The 19,226-nt window shown below is 34.0% G+C and overlaps 1 protein-coding gene across 1 annotated transcript in view; it reads right to left on the minus strand.

Moving 5' to 3' along the window:
- The window catches only part of LOC112413121 (disintegrin and metalloproteinase domain-containing protein 32-like), a 153,038-nt gene that overhangs the window by 12,103 nt on the left and 121,709 nt on the right, over window positions 1–19,226 (minus strand). The window contains exons 18-20 of the mRNA XM_024764983.1: window positions 14,916–15,015; window positions 13,633–13,792; window positions 6,212–6,244 (exon numbers count right to left, since the gene is read on the minus strand). Coding sequence (XP_024620751.1) covers window positions 6,212–6,244; window positions 13,633–13,792; window positions 14,916–15,015 — 293 coding nt within the window. The remainder of the gene's footprint in view (window positions 1–6,211; window positions 6,245–13,632; window positions 13,793–14,915; window positions 15,016–19,226) is intronic.

Genomic DNA, 19,226 nt, shown 5'->3' on the forward strand with positions numbered 1-19,226 from the left:
CAAGCCTCGGTAAATTTAAGAAACATTGAAATCATATCAAGCATCTTTTCTGACCACAACACTACAAGACTAGAAATCAACTATAAGAAAAAAAAAACTGCAGAAAACACAAACGTGTGGAGGCTAAACAATATTCTACTAAATATCCAATGGATCACTGAAGAAATCAAAGAGAAGATTAAAAAAAAATACCTAGAAATAAATGAAAATGAAAACACAACCATCCAAAATCTATGGGCTGCAACAAAAGCAGTTCTAAGAAGGAAGTTTATAATTATACAAGCTTACCTAGGGAAACAAGAAAAATCTCAAATAAACCACCTAACCTTATACTTAAAGGAACTAGAAAAAGAAGAACAAACAAAACCCCAAATAGTAGAAGGAAAGGAACCATAAAGATCAGAGTAGAAATATATGAAATAGAGACAGAAAAAAAAATAGAAAAGATCAATGAAACTAAGAGCTGGCTCTTTGAAAATACACACCAAATTGATAAAAACTTTAGCCAGACTCATCAAGAAAAAAAGAGAGAATCCAAATCAATAAAATCAGAAATAAAAGAGAAGTTACAACTGACATCACAGAAATACAAGGATCATAAGAGACTACTAAGAGAAACTATATGTCAATAAAATCAACAATCTAGAAGAAATGGACAAACTCGTAGAAATGTACAATGTCCCAAGACTGAACCAGGAAGAAAAAGAAAATGTGAATGGATAAATAATCAGTAATGAAATTGAAACTGTGATTTTAAAACTCCCAGCAAACAAAAGTCCAGGACCAGATGGTTTTACAGGTGAATTGGACCAAACATTTAGAGAAAAGTTAACACCCATTCTTCTCAAACTATTTTTAAAAATTTCAGAGTAAGGAATGCTTCCAAACTCATTCTACAAGGCCAGCACCTCATGATATCAAAACCAGTAAAAAGAAAGGAAGGAAGGAAGGATGGAAGGAAGGAAGGAACGAAGAAAGAAAGAGAGAAAGAAAAAAAAAAGAAAGAAAGAGAGGAAAAAAGACAGAAAGAAAGAAAGAAAGACAAGAAAGAAAGGAAGGAAGGAAGAAAAAGAAAACTACAGGCCAATGTCACTGATGAACACAGATGCAAAAATCCCAGACAAAATATTAGCAAACAAAATCCAACAATACATTAAAAGGATGATACACCATGATCAAGGGGGATTTATCCCAGGGATGCAAGGATGGTTCATTATCCATAATTCAATCAATGTGATATGCTACGTGAACAAGTTGAAGAATAAAAATCATATAATCATATCCATAGGTGCAGAAAAAGATTCTGGGTACAAAATTCAACTTTCATTTCTGATAAAAACTCTCCATAAAGTGGGCATAGGGGGAACACACCTCAACATAATAAAGGCCACATGTGATAAGCCCACAGCTAACATCATACTCAATGGTGAAAATCTGAAAGCATTTCCTTTAAGAAAAGGAAGAAGACAAAGATGTTCACTGTCACCACTTTTGTTCAACACAGTAACAGCATTCCTAGCCATAGCAATCAGACAAGAAAAAGAAATAAAAGGAATCCAAGTTGGAAAGGAAGAAGTAAAACTGTCACTTTTTTGCAGATGAAATGATACTATACATAGAAAATTCTCATCAATGAATTCAGTAAAGTTGCAGGATACAAAATTAATATACAGAAATCTGTTGCATTTCCATACACTAGCAACAAACTATCATAAAGAGAAATTAAGGAAACAATCCCATTTACCATTCCATCAAAAAGAAGAAAATACCTGGGAAGAAACCTACCTAAGGAGGCAAAAGACCTGTACTCAGAAAACTATGGCACTAATAAAAGAAATTGATGATGACACAACAGATGGAAAGATATACTATGTTCTTGGACTGGAAGAATTAATATTGTTAAAATGATCCTATTACCCAAGGCAATGTACAGATTCAATACAATCCCTATCAAAATACCAATGGCATTTTTCACAGAACTAGAACAAATAATTCTAGAATTTGTATGGAAACACAAAAGACCACTGATAGCCAATACAATCTTGAGAAGGAAGGACAGAACTGGAGGTATCACACTCCCTAATTTCAGACTATATTACAAAGCTACAGTAATCAAAATAGTTTGGTACTGGCAGCAAAACAGAACAGAGAGCTCAGAAATAAACCCACACACTTATGGTCAATTAACCTACAAAAAAGGAGGCAAGAATATACACTGGAGAAAAGACAGTCTTGTCAGTAAGTGGTGCTGGGAAAACTGTACATCTGTATCTAAAAGAATGAGATAGAATATTTTATTACACCATATACAAAAATAAACTCAAAATGAATTAAAACCAGAAATCATAAAACTCCTAGAAGAGAATGTAGACAGAACACTCTTTGACATAAATTGTGGCAATAGATTTTTGGATCTGTCTCCTAAGGCAAAGGAAACAAAAGCAAAAATAAACAAATGGGACATAAGTAAACTTAAAAGGTTTTCCAGAGCAAAGAAAACCAATGAGAAAACAAAAAGACAACCTACTTAATGGGAGAAAATATTTGCAAGTAATATGACCAAAAAGGGGTTAATATACAAAATATATAGCGCATCCAACTCAAAATCAAAAAACCAAACAACCGATTAAAAAAATGTGCAGAAGACTTGAATGGACATCTTCAAAGAAGATATACATAAGCTAACAGACACATGGAAAGATGCTAAACATCACTAATCATCAGAGAAATGCAAATCAAAACTACAACAAGCTATCATCTCACATCTGTGAGAATGGCTATCATCAAAAAGACCACAAAGGGGCTTCCCTGGTGGCGCAGTGGTTGAGAGTCTGCCTGCTAACGCAGGGGACACGGGTTTGAGCCCTGGTCTGGGAGGATCCCACATGCCGCGAAGCAACTGGGCCCATGAGCCACAACTACTGAGCCTGCGCGTCTGGAGCCTGTGCTCCACAACAAGAGAGGCCACGATAGTGAGAGGCCCACACACCGCGATGAAGAGTGGTCCCCGCTTGCCACAATTAGAGAAGGCCCTCGCACAGAAACTAAGACCCAACACAGCAAAAATAAATTAATTATTTAATAAACTCCTACCCTCAACATCTTAAAAAAAAAAAAAAAAGACCACAAATAACAAATGTTAGTGAGGATGTGAAGTAAAGGGAACTCTCATACACTGTTCGTGGGAATGTAAATTGGTGCAAACACTGTGGAATACAGTACGAGGTTCGTCAAAAAACTAAAAATAGAACTACCACATGATCTAGTAATTTCACTCCTGAGTATATATTGAAGAAATGAAAATACTACTTCGAAAAGATACACATACCCCAATGCTTGTAGCAGCATTATTTACAATAGCCAAGATATGGAAGCAAAGTTGTGTTCATCAACAGATGAATGGATAAAGGGGATGTGGTATATTTACACACAATAGAATATTACTCATCTATTAAAAAGAAAGAAATTTTGCCATTTGCAACAATATGGATGGACTTGGAAGGTATTATGCTTAATGAAATAAGTCAGGGAAAGACAAATACTGCATGTTATCACTTACCTGTGTAATATAAAAAGTGAAATGAACTAGTGAATATAACAAAAGTAGAGTCACATATATAGAGAACAAACTAGTGGTTACCAGTGGAGATAGCAAGAGGGCGAGGGACAAGAGAGGGATAGGCAATTAAGAGGTATCAACTACTATGTATAAAATATATAAGCTACATGGGTATATTGTGCAGCACAGGGAATATTGCCAATATTTTATAATAACAATAAATGTAGCATAATCCTTATAAAAATTATTAATCACTATGTTGTATACCTGAAACATATAATTTTATAAATCAACTATACCTCAATAAAAAAACACATGACAGAACTGAAAAAAAAATTGTTGATTTTGAATTGTTTAGGGAAATCACCTAGAACACTAAACAGAATATAAAATATACATAAAAGTCCAGTTAAGAAACATGGAACAATTTAGACACAGAAAATTTAGAACGGGGGAGAGTCAGTATCTGAAGAGAAAAAGTCTAGAACTTTTCCAAAATTGAAGAAAGGTATGAGTCTTCACACTGAAAGAAAATATTGGGTCCAGCTCATGATTTAAAAAAAAATCTCTACCAGAATACATTATAACAAAATAACAACTCTAAGGACAAGGAATACATGTACAGGCTATGTTAGGCAGAATTCTAACAATGGCTATGTTAGGCAGAATTCTAAGATTCCCATTCCTTGGTTATTCAAACACTTTTCAAAGTACTGCTCTGAAAAGATTTTGCCAATGTAATTAAAGCTCCAAATCTGTTGGCCTTAAAATAGAGAGATTATTTTGGTGGGCCTGACCCAATCAGGTCAGCTCTTTACAAGTAGAGTTTTCTCCTGCTGGTAGAGGAAAGAAATTAAGAGAGAGTCAAAGCCTTAGGAATACTTATATTACTCTTGTTTCTTTAAAGGTGAAGGGAGGTACATGAGTAGCAATGCAGGTGGCCTCTGGGAGACGGAGGGGCTCCAAGCAGACAGGCAACAAGGAAAGAGATACCTCAGACCTACAGCTGCAAGAAATTGGATTTTTTTTACAACCCAAATGAGCTATGATCCCAGCCTGGCCTTCAGGCCTTCAGGTCAGACTTGTGACAACCCAGCCAAATCCACCTGGATTTCTCACTTACAGAACTTGCTCATAGTAAATGAATGTTGTTTAAGTCACTGAGTGTGTGGTAATTTGTTATGCAGCAATAAGAATGCAATGACTAGGTAAAACTCCTATTAATCGTAAAGGAATAAATGAATCAACACACTAACAGAATATTTATCATCATCAATAGTAAATGCCACACTACACTGACATATCTTCAAATAGCGAAGGCAAAATAACTCTCAGCATAGAAGTCCATACTACATAAACTCATACTCAAGAGTGAAAATAAAGATAATTTTAGGTGGATAAGATAAATAGTTTACTACACACAGACTCACTGATGGAAATTCTAAGAGAGGTACTTCACCAGAAGGGAGATTGAACATTAAAAAAAATGGAATTAAATTCAAAAAAGAATACTGAGTAAATAAGTTACAAATATATAGTGAAATCCTAGTATGTTTTGATTAAATATAATAATGATAATGATGACTTATTTGTATCAGGTTAAAATTCAGGAGTAACTGAAAGCCAAATGATAATGCTATGGAAGAGTAAAGAAAAGAGTATAAGGTTTAATGGTCTAAGATCCATAAATTGTTAGAAGAAGATCATAAGTACTTTTATATCTAAAATTGTAACTTTATCTACATTTAATTTTAATAATTTAATAAATCATAATATAATAATTAAAGAATTAAAGAATATAACTAGAACATATAATGACCAAATTAATAGAAGGAAAGAAAAAACAATGAAAGCACAATCAATATGATGGAATACATGAAAGTAGAAAGAGAAAATACTGAAAAAGCATGATAAATAGGAAAAAACAAAACAAAATGGTAGAATTTAGTCTAAACATATCAGCAAACATATAAGTATATAAACATATTCAATTCAACTACTGAGAAACTCTTGAGGTTACATATTTTAAAATTCCATTGGCAGGCTGTTTTCAGGAGACCAAATTAAATAAAAGGTTGAAAGTAAGGGGGTGAAAAGTTACATTAGATAATGTAATAGAATAGAATGTTGGTATAGCAGTTATAGAACAGTAAGGACAGAATTTATGGTTAAGAAATATTAACGGGGACAATATGCTATTTATTAATGATTAAAAGAAAAGCACAGCTAAGTCAGTGTAATTAGTTCTCATCAACCCAAAATTATTATAGAAATTTATACATGAGTTCTGTCATGTACAATCTATCAAATGTCAAGCATTTGCTTGTTTGTTTACCCAAGCAGTACATAAATATAACCCAAGTTGGGTAATTTCCAGGCACTATACATCCTTTTTCTTTACTAATTATACATATCCTGTCTTTTATTAGAGTCAGTCATTTTATTCCTTGTTTCCTCAGAGTAGACTTCCAATAAGTATTTATTAAATGAATAAAAGACTAATTTACTAGAAACTAAATTACTATATACTAGTAGCCTGGTTTTCAGTGGATTACTTTACCAAACTCAGCTGTTCAAACAGTATCTAGACATTGTGAATTATTCATTCTTAATTTTCAACATGTATCTTAAGATGCCTTCCAATTTACCTACCTGCTAGCATTTCTGTGAGTGCTGCCTTCTGATCTGGATATTAAAAAAAAAAGGAAAATAGTGTCCAAAGTTAGTCCTAAGAGCGCTTGCCAACTGCATAAATAAAAGTCAGGCCATTTTATAAGCAGTATTATCTCTTTTACAAGGTAAGTTACCAAAAAAGAAAATAATGTCCAAGGTCACTGAACAAAGATGCAAATAAATAACATTCTTATTTACTTATATACCTCATCCACAAAGAGTGCATTTCAAACTTGTACTAAAGAATTTATCAAGAAGGCACAAATTTTCTTTTCCCTTATCACTTCTAAACACAGAATACAGGTTTGACCCTGAATTCCTGATTCTGACCTTTATACCCCAACTTTTAATTTTTTATTCATTGATAAAGAAATGCTACATTTTATAAGTTAAAACCCATACTGACTTCTAGACAATCTGACAGAATGAGCTGGTGGGACAATTCCCCTTTCCATTCCTCATAGAGGAGTGCTGAAAAAAAATAAGACAACAAGAGGTTAACTGAGGTTAACAACAAGAAAAGAATTCTCCTGGTGCTAGTAAAAAATGAAGAAACTGAGAGTTCAAAGGGTAAACAGGAGATAAAAGTGAATGATTGCAGGGGTGTCTAAACCAGTGATATGACTTTGGGACTAGAGATTTAATAGCTATTCCTTAGAAGTTATGAGGCCTTTGCATGCAAGGAAACTAAGTGAGCTCCTTAACTGGAGCCATTTAACCTGGGAGCCATGAATGTCCATACCACCCATTACACAGGGATAGTAAAAATTCTGACCAGTGGCCTTAGGAATGCAGCAGGGAAAGGGGGGATATGCAACAGGAATAGATGGGGGAAAATGGATCACTGCAGAGTCCCAAGCCTACAAAAAATGTACTTTCAGGGTCCCAGTCACACTCCTACAAATTCTTGAACACCATGCATAGCAGCTGCTCCAAATATTTTTGCTTTAAAAGAAGCAAAAATGAAACCACCCACATGTGTATGTCTTCAACACAGGGCATGCAGAATTCTCATGGGAAAAGCATAAACACTGAAAGGAAAAGACACTGAAGAGAAAAGAAGTTTGTACGATTACAAATCCCTAATAGATAATGTCAACAGCCAGAGCAAAACAATGAGTTCACACACCAAGAAATACAAATGATTAAAAAACTTGGAGAACATTTAGAATCTCCATAGAGATTTCTGCAAGAATAGAATCCATAAGTCTAGAACAGGACAGAGAAGGAAGAATTGGTGAAATGAGAGTGATCTGAGGAAATGTGAGATGGAGAAAGAGCTATGAAAGTGCAGTTACAAACCATAAAGACACACTTCCAATTCCAGTCAAGATGGAGTAACAGACTGGATTTACCCTCCTGCCTGAAACAAATGAATATCTGGACAAAATATATTAAATGCTGGTTTTCAGACACTGAATATTAGGCAGGATAGTGATCTATGAGAGAAGGGAATAAAGGTGAGACCTGTGATTGCCCCTCGTTACTGCCTGAGGAGAGTTGCCATCCTGTAGCACAGCAAGGGAAACCCAGGCAAAGCCAGAAGTCTCCCTGAATTGAGGTAATAGGGTCTGGGGATGCCAAGGCAGCTACACTTCTCAGGGCAGAATACCAGAGAAGAAAGGAGGTGCACAGAGAACTCCTGATATTTGTGGAGGGTCCTCTTTGAGTGTTCTGCGGAGTACCAATCACTGAATGCAAGTGAAGAAACTCCCTGAGCCAGAGAAAAATTATTAGAAATTAATAAAGGAAGCAATCTCTTGTACTCATATAGGAACAGGAATAGTTTGTGTTCCCACCATCTGAGTTGAAAAATCTCATAATTCACAGTGAGTTTGGTAGAGTTACATGGAAGGGTATTGCCTCTGTAGTGCTAACCATTCTGATCCTACTTAACGAAGCTTAAAAGCAATGGTGTTAGAACAACTGGATATTCTTATGCAGGAAAAGAAAAACACTCAATTCATACCCCTACAAAACTTAGTTCAAATTGGATATAAGCCTAATGGCAAAACCTAAAACTATAAAACTTTTAAAAGAAAACATGAGAGAAAATCTTCATGAATTTTGGTTAGGAAAATATTTCCTAGACACAACATCAAAATCATGATCTATAAAAGAAGATATTGATACACTGGATTTCATCAGAATTTTAAACTTTTGCTCTTTAAAAGAGTGAAAAGAAAAGCCTTAGACTAGAAGAATATATTTGCAAATCATATATATAATAAAGCATTTGTATCCAGCATTTATAATGAACACTCAAAATACAATAATAAGAAAACAAGCAATCCATTTTTTAAATGATCAAAAAGTTTTGACTGACTCAATAATAAAAAGACAACCCAATCAAAAAATTGGGTCTTTCAGTTGAAACTGCCATTTTCCAGTAATTTGTCAAAAAGACCAACACAAAAGAAAAGAGAAGAGGCACCTGCTATACATTCTCTAGACCTTTTAGAAAACATGGGGTTGTTCCTTTGGTCACATACATGGGAAATTACAAAAAAGTGATATTGTAGACAGCAAGGGAACTGGCACTATTTAAAAAAGAAATGTCCCACAAATGTTACACAAACTGGGAGTCTACAATGTTACCCAGTATGCTGTTGGCATTGTTGAAAACAAACGAATTAAGGGCAAGATTCTTGCCAATAGAATTAATGTACTTATTGAGGATATTAAGCACTCTAAGAACCAAGATAGCTCCTTGAAATGAAGGAAATATGATCAGAAAAAGAAGGAAGCCAAAGGGAAAGGAACGTGGGTTTGACTGAAGCACCAGCCTGCTCCATCCAGAGAAGCACACTTTGTGAGAACCAGTGAGCTGGAACCCATTCCCTATGAAATCATGCCATAATAGGTGTAAAAATAAATAAATAAAAGACCTCCGGATTGTAATTTTAATTAATTAATTTAAAATGGGTAAAATATTTGAATACACACTTCTCCAAAGAAGATGTACATCTGACAAACAACCACATGAAACAACTGTCAGCATCCTTAGTCATGAGAGAAATGCAAATTAAAACCATAATGAGATGCCACTGCACACTATCGGAATTGCTAAAATTAAAAAAATATATGACCATATAAGTGTTGGTGAGAATGTGGAGGAACTAGATCTCTCACATACTAGTGGTTGGAATATAAGATAGAAGAACTGCTTTGCAAAACAGTTTAGCTCTTTCTTTAGAAGTGAAACATATACCTACCATATTACCCCGTTGTTCCAGTCCTGGGTATTAACTAAGAAAAAGAACGCATATGTTCACATAGAAATTTGTATGTAAATGTTCATAATGGCTTTATTTATAACAGCCAAAAACTGGAACGCATCCAAATAACTATCAATAGATGGAATGGATGAACAAATTATGGTATAATCATACAACTGAATACTTATCAGCAATAAAAGGAAAAAAAATGATCACACAAGAACATGGATGGATTGCAAAATAATCATGGTGACTGAAGTAAATCACACAAAAAGAAGAGTTCATATTGTATGATTCCATTTATATAAAATTCTAGAAAATGCAAACTAAGAAGCAGATCAGCAGCAGTATGGGGATAGAGCAGGTGGAAGAGGCAGGAGTGGGGCTTACAAAGGGGCACGAGGAAATTTGGGGGCATGACAGATATCTTCATAATCTTGATCATGATGATGGTTTCATCAGTGTTACTTTTCAAATTATCAAAACATACAAAAGTATACACTTAAAATATATGTAATTTACTGTGTGTCACTTATACCACGATAGAACTATACATTAGAAAAAGAACAAGCTATTGATACACATAACATCATGGATGAATGTCAAATGCATTATGCCAAGGGAAAGAAGACAGACTCAAAAGATTACATACTACAGTATACGATTCCATTTATACAAAGTTCTGGAATTGGCAAAACTATAGGCAAAGAAGACATCTGTCAGTGCCAGGAGCTGAAGGTGGGGTGAGAGGGAATTCTGAGGTGATGAAATTGTTCTATGTTTTATCGAGGTTGTAGTAAGTGTACGCATTTGTTAAACTCATAGAATTACATAAACCAAAGAGATTAATTTTACTACATGTAAATTGTATCTCAGCTTTTAAAAGCTTCATTCTTAGTGTCAAAAGAAAAGAAGCAAAAGAGGAGAAGTATAAAGATGAGGAAGAGAACAACCATCACCATCTACCATGGAGGCTAGAATGGAAGACCATAAAATACAGGGATTTCAGAAAAATAAAAGGGATAGAATGGGGAAGAGTCAATCATTAAAGAGATAATGACTAAGAATCTTCCAGAACTGAAGAAAGACATGATAATTGAAGATGATTGTGAATTCAGAGCTGGAAAAATAAAAACAAACTCATATCAGAACAAGTAATAATTCAGTAACATAATACCTTGGACAAAAAAAACTTGAGAAGCTAACTTAGAAAAAAAAGTGCAAGTATAAAGGTAAAAATGAATTAATTAATCTGACAGCAGACATCTCAACAACAGTAAATGCCAAATTCAATGGCATCATAAAAGGGCTGACAGAAATAACTCCACCTAAAATTCTATACCCATATAGAATTTCAAGAGTGAAAGTGAAATAAAACCATTTCCAGGCATATAAGGCAAACAGATGATGACACATAGACCATCACTGTAATAACTACCAAAGCAGGTACTTCTCCAAGAAGATTGAACCTAGAATGAAAAAAGCAGGATTCCAAAAAGAATGGCGATAATTATGGCATTGGTACACAAACCATGTGACAAAATTTCATAATATATATACACACATACTCAAAAATGAGTGTATGTATGTAAACACTGGTGAATATGAATACGGTCTATAGTTTAATTGATAATATTGTACCAATATCAATTCTCTGGCTGTGAAAATGTGCTATGTTAATGTAAGATGTTATTATTGAGAAAACCTAAGTGATGAGTACAATGGAATTCTGTGCTATTTTTGCAACTTTTTATATTTCTTAAATTATTTCAAAACTAAGTTTAAAAAAAGGGAACCATAGGGCTTCCCTGGTGGCGCAGTGGTTGAGAGTCTGCCTGCCGATGCAGGGGACATGGGTTTGTGCCCCGGTCCGGGAGGATCCCACATGCTGCGGAGCAGCTGGGCCCATGAGCCATGGCCCCCGGGCCTGCGCGTCTGGAGTCTGTGCTCCACAACGGAAGAGGCCACAGCAGGAGGCCCGCATAACGCAAAAAAAAAGGGAATCATAAAGAATCTGGGGAATATATCAGGAAATCCTAATAAGTATTAACTAAACATAATAATGATAAGAACACAATAACACAAAACTTATTTGGAGGGAACTGAAAAGCCAAATGACAAACAGATTGAAAAAGATAGGTTAGTGTTAAAGGGCTAAGATCCTTGTGTTATTCAGAAGATTATATACAATGATTAAATTAAGACATTATACAACATTAGCTACAAATGCTAAAAGTTAACAAAAATCATTAAAACAAAAAAACAGAATATAAAAACGTACAAAATAGTAGAAGAGAAAAAGAAAAGAAGAAGAAAAAGCACAATCAAGAAAATGGATTTTGAGAAAAGGAAAAAATGCCACACACAAAAAAAAGAGGATAGTAAGTAGGAAGAAAATAAGATGGTAAATTTCAATGTGAATATATGTCATCATATATTAAGCATATAAATGTAACAAACTCCACTACTGCATTTCATATAAAGGCTGTTTATAATATACCAACTAAAATCAAAGAATGGTTGAAAATAAGGGATGAAAAATATGTAATAGGTAAGTCTAAATTTCAAAGAGCAAGTTGATATATAGCAATGTAAGAGTGAGAATAGAATTTAATATACAATTATTAATGATATAAAGAAAATACACCAAGAATATATAACTATGTTGAACATTATGCATTTAGCCACTGCCTCAGAGTATATAAAGCAGAAGTCTCAACAATCGAAGAGAAAGCCATGACATATTGGAAAACCTTATTTGCCTCTCATAGAAAATGTTATCAAGTAGAGAAAAAATTTAAAAACCCAGTAAGTATAAAGATGACTTGAAACAGCACAATTAAAAAGTTTGTTCTAAAAACAAAGAAAAAAACATACTGCATCACATTAATTGAAGCATGCGTATCAAGCATATATTTTTACAAAAAACTGACTTTCTTTCTGGTTCCAACATTTAAGAGTCTAAATCAGAGACAAAGCTCTCCCAATAAGGTAATAAAATTGGAAAATAACTTTTACAGCAACAAAAATAAATCACATAACTGAAAACTAAAGACCATGGTTTGTTCATGATTTAAATAAGAAATCGTGCTGGAAGCTTCTAATTTTTTAAACTGAATATCAGCTGTATCTTAAAAACTGGAGAATGTAGATGAAATGATATATAAGGGAGAAAGTTTTCACTTTAAAAGCATATTAGGAAAATAAGAAAAATTGAAAATTAATAAACAAAGCATTAGACTCCACAAAGGTAGAATTAACAAACACATAGCAAAGGTGAAGAGAGTAGCAAAGAGGAACAGACTGTAAGTTAAGGATAATAAACACAAGGAAATATATGGATCTCAACAGAACGACAAATTATATTTTTAAATTACTAATAAAATAGAAAAACCTCTGAGAAGACTGCTCATAAAAAAGAAAAAGGAAAAACAAACCTAGAATTAGAAGGGTAAACATATGTATAAAGTATAAATATTTAAAATTATATATAATTCTAGATATGGCACAGGGATGTAGCCACGTGTAGTAAAAATATGTGATACACACCTGCTTTCAGTGCAGAGGTTGTTCTCCACAGAGAGGGAGATGGGGATTGCAGCTGTATATACAGCGGTTTATTTCATAAGAGAAACAAAATATTCATGTTTATTTCCAGTGGTGGGCAAATGGTTGTTTGTCACCTTGTTCTGTCTTTGCTTTTGAACTATATTTTTAAATAAAAATATTTTATATACTAAATTATAAATTTGCTTTCTGAAGACTTTTCCCAGAGAATATTTTTAAAATTATTTCTTACATGAGGCAGCAATGCAAATTGAAACATTTCATTTGTGATATGGCTCATAAATCTGCATTACAAATAAATACTTCTGGTACTTCTCCTGTAGGTGACACAGATCACCGGGCATTTGAAAGCAATAGATATGGATACATTTTAGTTCTTCCTCTCTCAATTACCAAGGTGATGACGTTGGCAAGTCATTAAAACCACATTCCAAAATTTTTGCATCTTTAAAATAAGGATATTCAAAACTATCTCAAATAATTAAATGAGATACTGATGTAGCATTCAAAATTCCTGTAAAATGTAAAGTATTATGGCTGCTCATAATATTTCCTTATATGTGACTAGATTTAAATGGTACTAAAGTTTAACTTCAGAACACAAATTCAATTTACTCGCTACTTTGGGGTTCCTCTTTCTTGCTGAACCACTTTTTCAAAGGCTTCCATGAAACAGCTACTATGGTTGCTACGACGAGAACAGGTAAAGCAATGTAGATACCCAAAAGCCACTGCTTCTTCCCAGCCTTCTCAAAACCTCTTTCCTTGATTAAACCTAAAAATAAAAATACATTAAAAAATCAGAGTAAAAAAAGTAAGCTGCCTACTTTTACTTTCAAGTTACAGCAAACTAATTACAATGTTCTTAATTTTTATTGTTATTCAAGGAACATGGAAAAATAATAATAGAATCATAATACTTGAGACTATCTCTATAAACTCTCATTCTAAAAGAATAGAAACTAAGTTCCAATGTATTCTACATTATACAACAGCTACAGCAAAATCCCACTATAAGTGGGACCCCAAAACTTCAGTGATATATAATCTGCTTGTAAGGTTATCCAACAAACTTGCATTGTTACAAGGTGCATTATCACAGAATTCCACTATATCGGTGCATATCCTGTTTTTCTTTATTAGACTGTTGGCTCTTTGACATTTAGGGATCTGTTTTTACATGCGGAGTCACTGCAGTGCTACTAAAACGTCACTGCCATAAAAAATAGGAGACTTGATTCCTAATCCTAATTCTGCAGCTAGTTAGCACTGGGTATTCTTTAAATTCCATGAGGAGTGGGACTTTGTTTTGCTTACTGTACATGCCTAGAGCCATATGATGAGCACCTGGTATATATTAGGAGTTCAATAAATATTTGCTAAATCAATGAATGAATGACGAAAACTAAAGTCATGGTGAACAAACAGAATATTGTTTTAGCCCCTTCTGTCATCTCTTTAGCAGCGATTAATAGATTTTTATCATTTAAACTATAAACGCCAGACTAAAAACTTATCTTCTATTTCCTTTATTTCTTCTATAACAGACACATATTAACAGTGCTGGACACAGGGTGTGTTGTTTGTATAGAGCTGAGACCACAGGATCAGGCATAAAAGGGGGAAAAGGTTGAAAGACAGTTTAAAGGAGAAAGTCAGACATAACTAAATAAAAATTTGAAAAGATACCCTCAGCTTCCATCATATTCAAAATTAATATTAGGACAAAAAGCAAGATTAAGAAAGCATATTTGGCGTCTATTTCTTGAGGCAGCCTATTTAGCTTTTAATTACAAATACTGGTTTCTTTCAAAGTGTCAAAAATCGAACTTTGTCTTTGCGAAGGTAAGCAATTTGAGAATTTTATTAACTGGATACAAGAAGAGAGAGATACTTGCCCTGTCCCCCAGGCAATCTGGAAGGTGTTCTGGAGCGCGCTTGGCAATCTGGAGGGCTGTAGCCACTAGAACAGTTGCACGTCATCTCAGAAGTGCACACCTAGAATCATTTTTTTAATTCAAATGATCATTTAAAAATATTTTCTCATAGAAAGTAAAATTATCAGCTGGATCATCAAGCTTACTTTTGTATTTTCATCTAGTGTAATTTTATTTGATTTATTTAGAGAGAGAATTCTACACATTGAATGCTTGGTTTTTTAGCCTAAAGTGCACACACGCACACACACACGCTAAAAAGCAGCTGTAAAGTGAGGCTCACAACATCTGCACCTGGAAAATTTAAAACCTTCAAATGTTCACCAGAAAATTTAGTGTGCAGTTTCAGAAACACCTACATAAATTCTAATGCAAATGAGACCATTCCAGTGGTGTGTTAGAGCCAGCCAGTATCAGCTCCCAGGGCTGAGTGTGTAACATCTCTTCCCATCTCCAAGTTCAGTGACATCATGGGGTAGTTTGAAGTATTTGTACTTACAAATGAGGACGTTACCCTTCCTCACACTAGTTGGTAAACATTTACTAGCATAATACTGCCCTTGACCAGGATCAGGTTTGTTTAATTTGTTAGCTTTTGTTTGTTTGATTTTTAAGCAAAGGTTTTTTTGTATTCCAAGAGGGCATCAGATAATTAATTTCTGTAATTAAATAATTAATAAGAGCAAACAACTTTATGGTGCTCGCTATGTGTGAGTCTCTATTCTGCGCACTTATATAGATTCACTCATCAAATCCTCACAATAGCCCTATAAGGTTGGGACTATTATTATTCCTACTTTACAGATGAATAAACTGAGGCATAAATATTTAACTTGTCAAAGGTCACGTGGCTAGTAAGTGATGGAGACAGGATTTAAACTGAAGCTATCTGGTTTCAGAGTCTCTGCCCTTGACCACTATGCTATGCTACTTCTCAAAATAATATAAAACATCTCTCAATTTCTAAGATCTCAACTTAAGAACATGAATCTAATTTCTTTATTTCATGGCTTAAATGTACAGGAAAAAAGTATTCTGTTTGGGGTATCCATTGCCTTAGCTCTATCACATCACCTTCATGTTGTTGTGTGTGTATGTATATGTCTGCTGTGAAATACCTCACAGAAATATTTCGTCCTTCTCAGGAGACACCATGTTGTCACTTTGTCATAATACTGTGTCGTTACTTTTGGATCACTTGGTTAAGGTGCTGTCTTCCAAGTTTTTTCCACTGTAAGTTACCATGCCTCCATTTGTAATTAATAAGCAATTTGTGAGGAGATACTTGTGAGATTATGAAAGTATCTGGGTCCTCGTAAAACTTTCACCCACTAGTTTTAGCATCCACTGATAATTATTTAACTCCATTATTCCTTCTATATTGTTTATACTATAAAAAGGTTTTCCCATATCTCCATTTACCTATTCAGTTACTGTTATTGGTAAACATATTACTGATATAGTCAAAGGAGCTTTGACAAGGGTGCCAAGACCACCCAATGGGGAAAGGAGAATCACTTCAGCAAATGGTGCTCGGAAAACTAGATACCCAATGCAAAAGAATGAAGTTGGACCCTTATCTCACACCATATATGAAGATTAACTCAAAATGGATTAAATACCTAAATGTAAGACCTAAGACTATAAAACGCCAAGAAGGAAACATAGGGGGAAAGCTTCGTAACATTGGACTTCACAATGATATCTTGGATATGACACTAAAAGCACAAGCAACAAAAGTAAAAATAGACAAATGGCTATACAACGAACTTAAAAACGTTTGTGCATCAAAGGAAACAATCAACAGAGTGAAAAGGCAACCTATAGAACAGAAAACTTGCAAACCATATATCTGATAAAGGGTTAATATCCAGAATATACAACGAAATCCTACAAGTCAACAAAAAAATCAAATAACCTAACTTTAAAATGGGCAAAGGACTTGAGTAGATATTTCTCCAAAGATGGTATACAAATGGCCACCAAGAATATGAACAGATGCTCAACACCATTAATCATAAGAGAAATGCAAATGAAAATCACAGCAATAGAAACAAGACAACTTTGCCTAAATATGCTATAAATGCCAGAATACATTATTATTGTGGTTACTTTTAAAAGTCAATTGTCTTCTTAAAAGTTTAAATGAAATCACTATTTTATATTTATCCACATCTTTTTCATTTCCAGCACTCTTCATTGCTTTGTGTAGATCCACATTTCCATATGACATTATTTTCCTTCCATCTGAACATAGTTTAATATTTCCTTTAGTGCATATCTTCTAGCAACAAATTCTCTCAGATGTTTATATCTGAAAAAATTCTTTTATATCCTTAATTTTTGAAATATTTTCATTGGATATAGAACACTAAATGACAGGTTTTTTCTCACACTTAAATGACGTCATTTCATTTTTTTTGTCTTACATATTTTCTGATAAGAAGCCTGGAGTCATTCTTATCGTTGTTCCTCCAGATGCAATGTATCTTTCTCCTCTGACTACATTTAAAATATTCCCTTTATTAGGGAAAGCAAGTACAGCAAAAGGTTAATCACTGGTAAATCTAAGTGAAGGGTATGTGGATGTTCATTGTAATAGTCTTCAGTGTTTCTGTAGCTTTGAAATTGTTAGGGGAAAAAATGGGGACAAAAGAACATATTTCGCTTTCATGTTTGTTTCAGAATGAATAGGACTGACTGAACACCAATAATTTATCTTTTTATAACTAAAGCAACCACCTCTTTTATTAATTGGAAGCTACCTGTTTCAATCAACCTTAGGTGAGCAGAAATCACAGTATAGATATGGATTTTAGGCCTCAAATCTCTGTTCTTGGTCCTTTGTATATTTTTTATTGTCATTTATCATTGTGACAAGCCAAAGTTGAGCATTTGTTCTTGTGTTCAATATTGTTTGTGGGCATTTGAGACTACCTTCATGAATACATTGGTGTAGACTTAATCACTCAATGTCCCTTTTCAATGTAATAGTTTAACCATCACACACATAGCTATTTCAGTAAACCTCTTTATCTGAGAAATATGGTTAAGTGGTTATGGTCTTAAGATAATAGTAATGAACACATCTGCTATTTTTTTCTTCCCAGAATCTACACTATTCAGCTGGCAAAGTATCTGAAATTTTCTTGGGGGAAATGAATCCTTTATAAATCGGCAGAGTGGTTACTGTGGGATGTGACCCAGCCCAGCTTCCATGCATCACACTTTCCATGCCCAGAGGTTGGTGCATGAACCGGATCAGGCCAATTAGTCAATGTATTGGAACCCTTTAAAAAGAGAAGCTATTTGTCTCAGAGTTACTGCTGGTAGATTTAAGCTTAGAGCTGCTGAATGCCACTTTTATTACCACATGTGTGGAGAGTCTGCATGAAAGTGAATCCTAGAGGGAAGGGAGCCAAATCGAGGGATGGAGGGAGGCAGAATCCTGACAGCATCATCTGAGTCTTGGAATCTAGCCATGCTTGAGCTTTTCAGTTATGTGTATCAGTCAGTAATAATCCTTCTTCTTGATACATTATTAGTTCTTGATTATTATTTTCATTATTATATATCATTATTCATTCTTAATAAATAAAAGTTGTTTTTCAGCCTAAAAATAAAAACTACTTTTATTGTTGATTTCAGTAATTTGATTATAAGGTGTCTTGGTATGTATCTGTGTTTTTCTGGCTTGAGATTTATTGAACTTCCTGGAACTTTGAGTTCATGCTTTATCAAATTTTGAAAATTCCTTAAAATTTTTTCTAGCCTCCCCTCTTTCTCTTCTTCTGCAACACTAATTACACATATGCTGAACCATTTGACAGCATCTAATGGGTCACTGATTCATTTTTTTTTCAGTCTTTTTTAAGTTTTTTGGTTCAGTTTGAATAGTTTCTATTGCCTTATCTTTCAGTTCACTGACATTTTCTTCTGCTGTGCCAGTTGTGCTGTTAATACCATCCAAAGAATTTTTCATTTCAGTTATGGTGTTTTCCTATTTCTATAAATTCCATGTGCTTTTTTATATCTCCCAGTTCTCTTCTTACCGTGTTAATGTTTTATTTTAAATCCATGAGAATATTTGTAACAGCTTTTAAAAATCCCTGTCAACTAATTACATCATTTTTAACACTTCCGGGTCTATTTCTCTTGACTAAATTTTTCTCCTGGTATGGGTCACATAATTCTCCTTCTTCGTATGTTTGTTACTTTCTAAAATGCTATGATGGATACTGTGAATATCATATTGTAGAATGTGTTGTTTTC

This window comes from Neophocaena asiaeorientalis, unplaced genomic scaffold, assembly GCF_003031525.2.
Source record: "Neophocaena asiaeorientalis asiaeorientalis breed wild unplaced genomic scaffold, Neophocaena_asiaeorientalis_V1.1 scaffold14, whole genome shotgun sequence".
In the NCBI taxonomy this organism is placed as follows: Eukaryota; Metazoa; Chordata; class Mammalia; order Artiodactyla; family Phocoenidae; genus Neophocaena; species Neophocaena asiaeorientalis.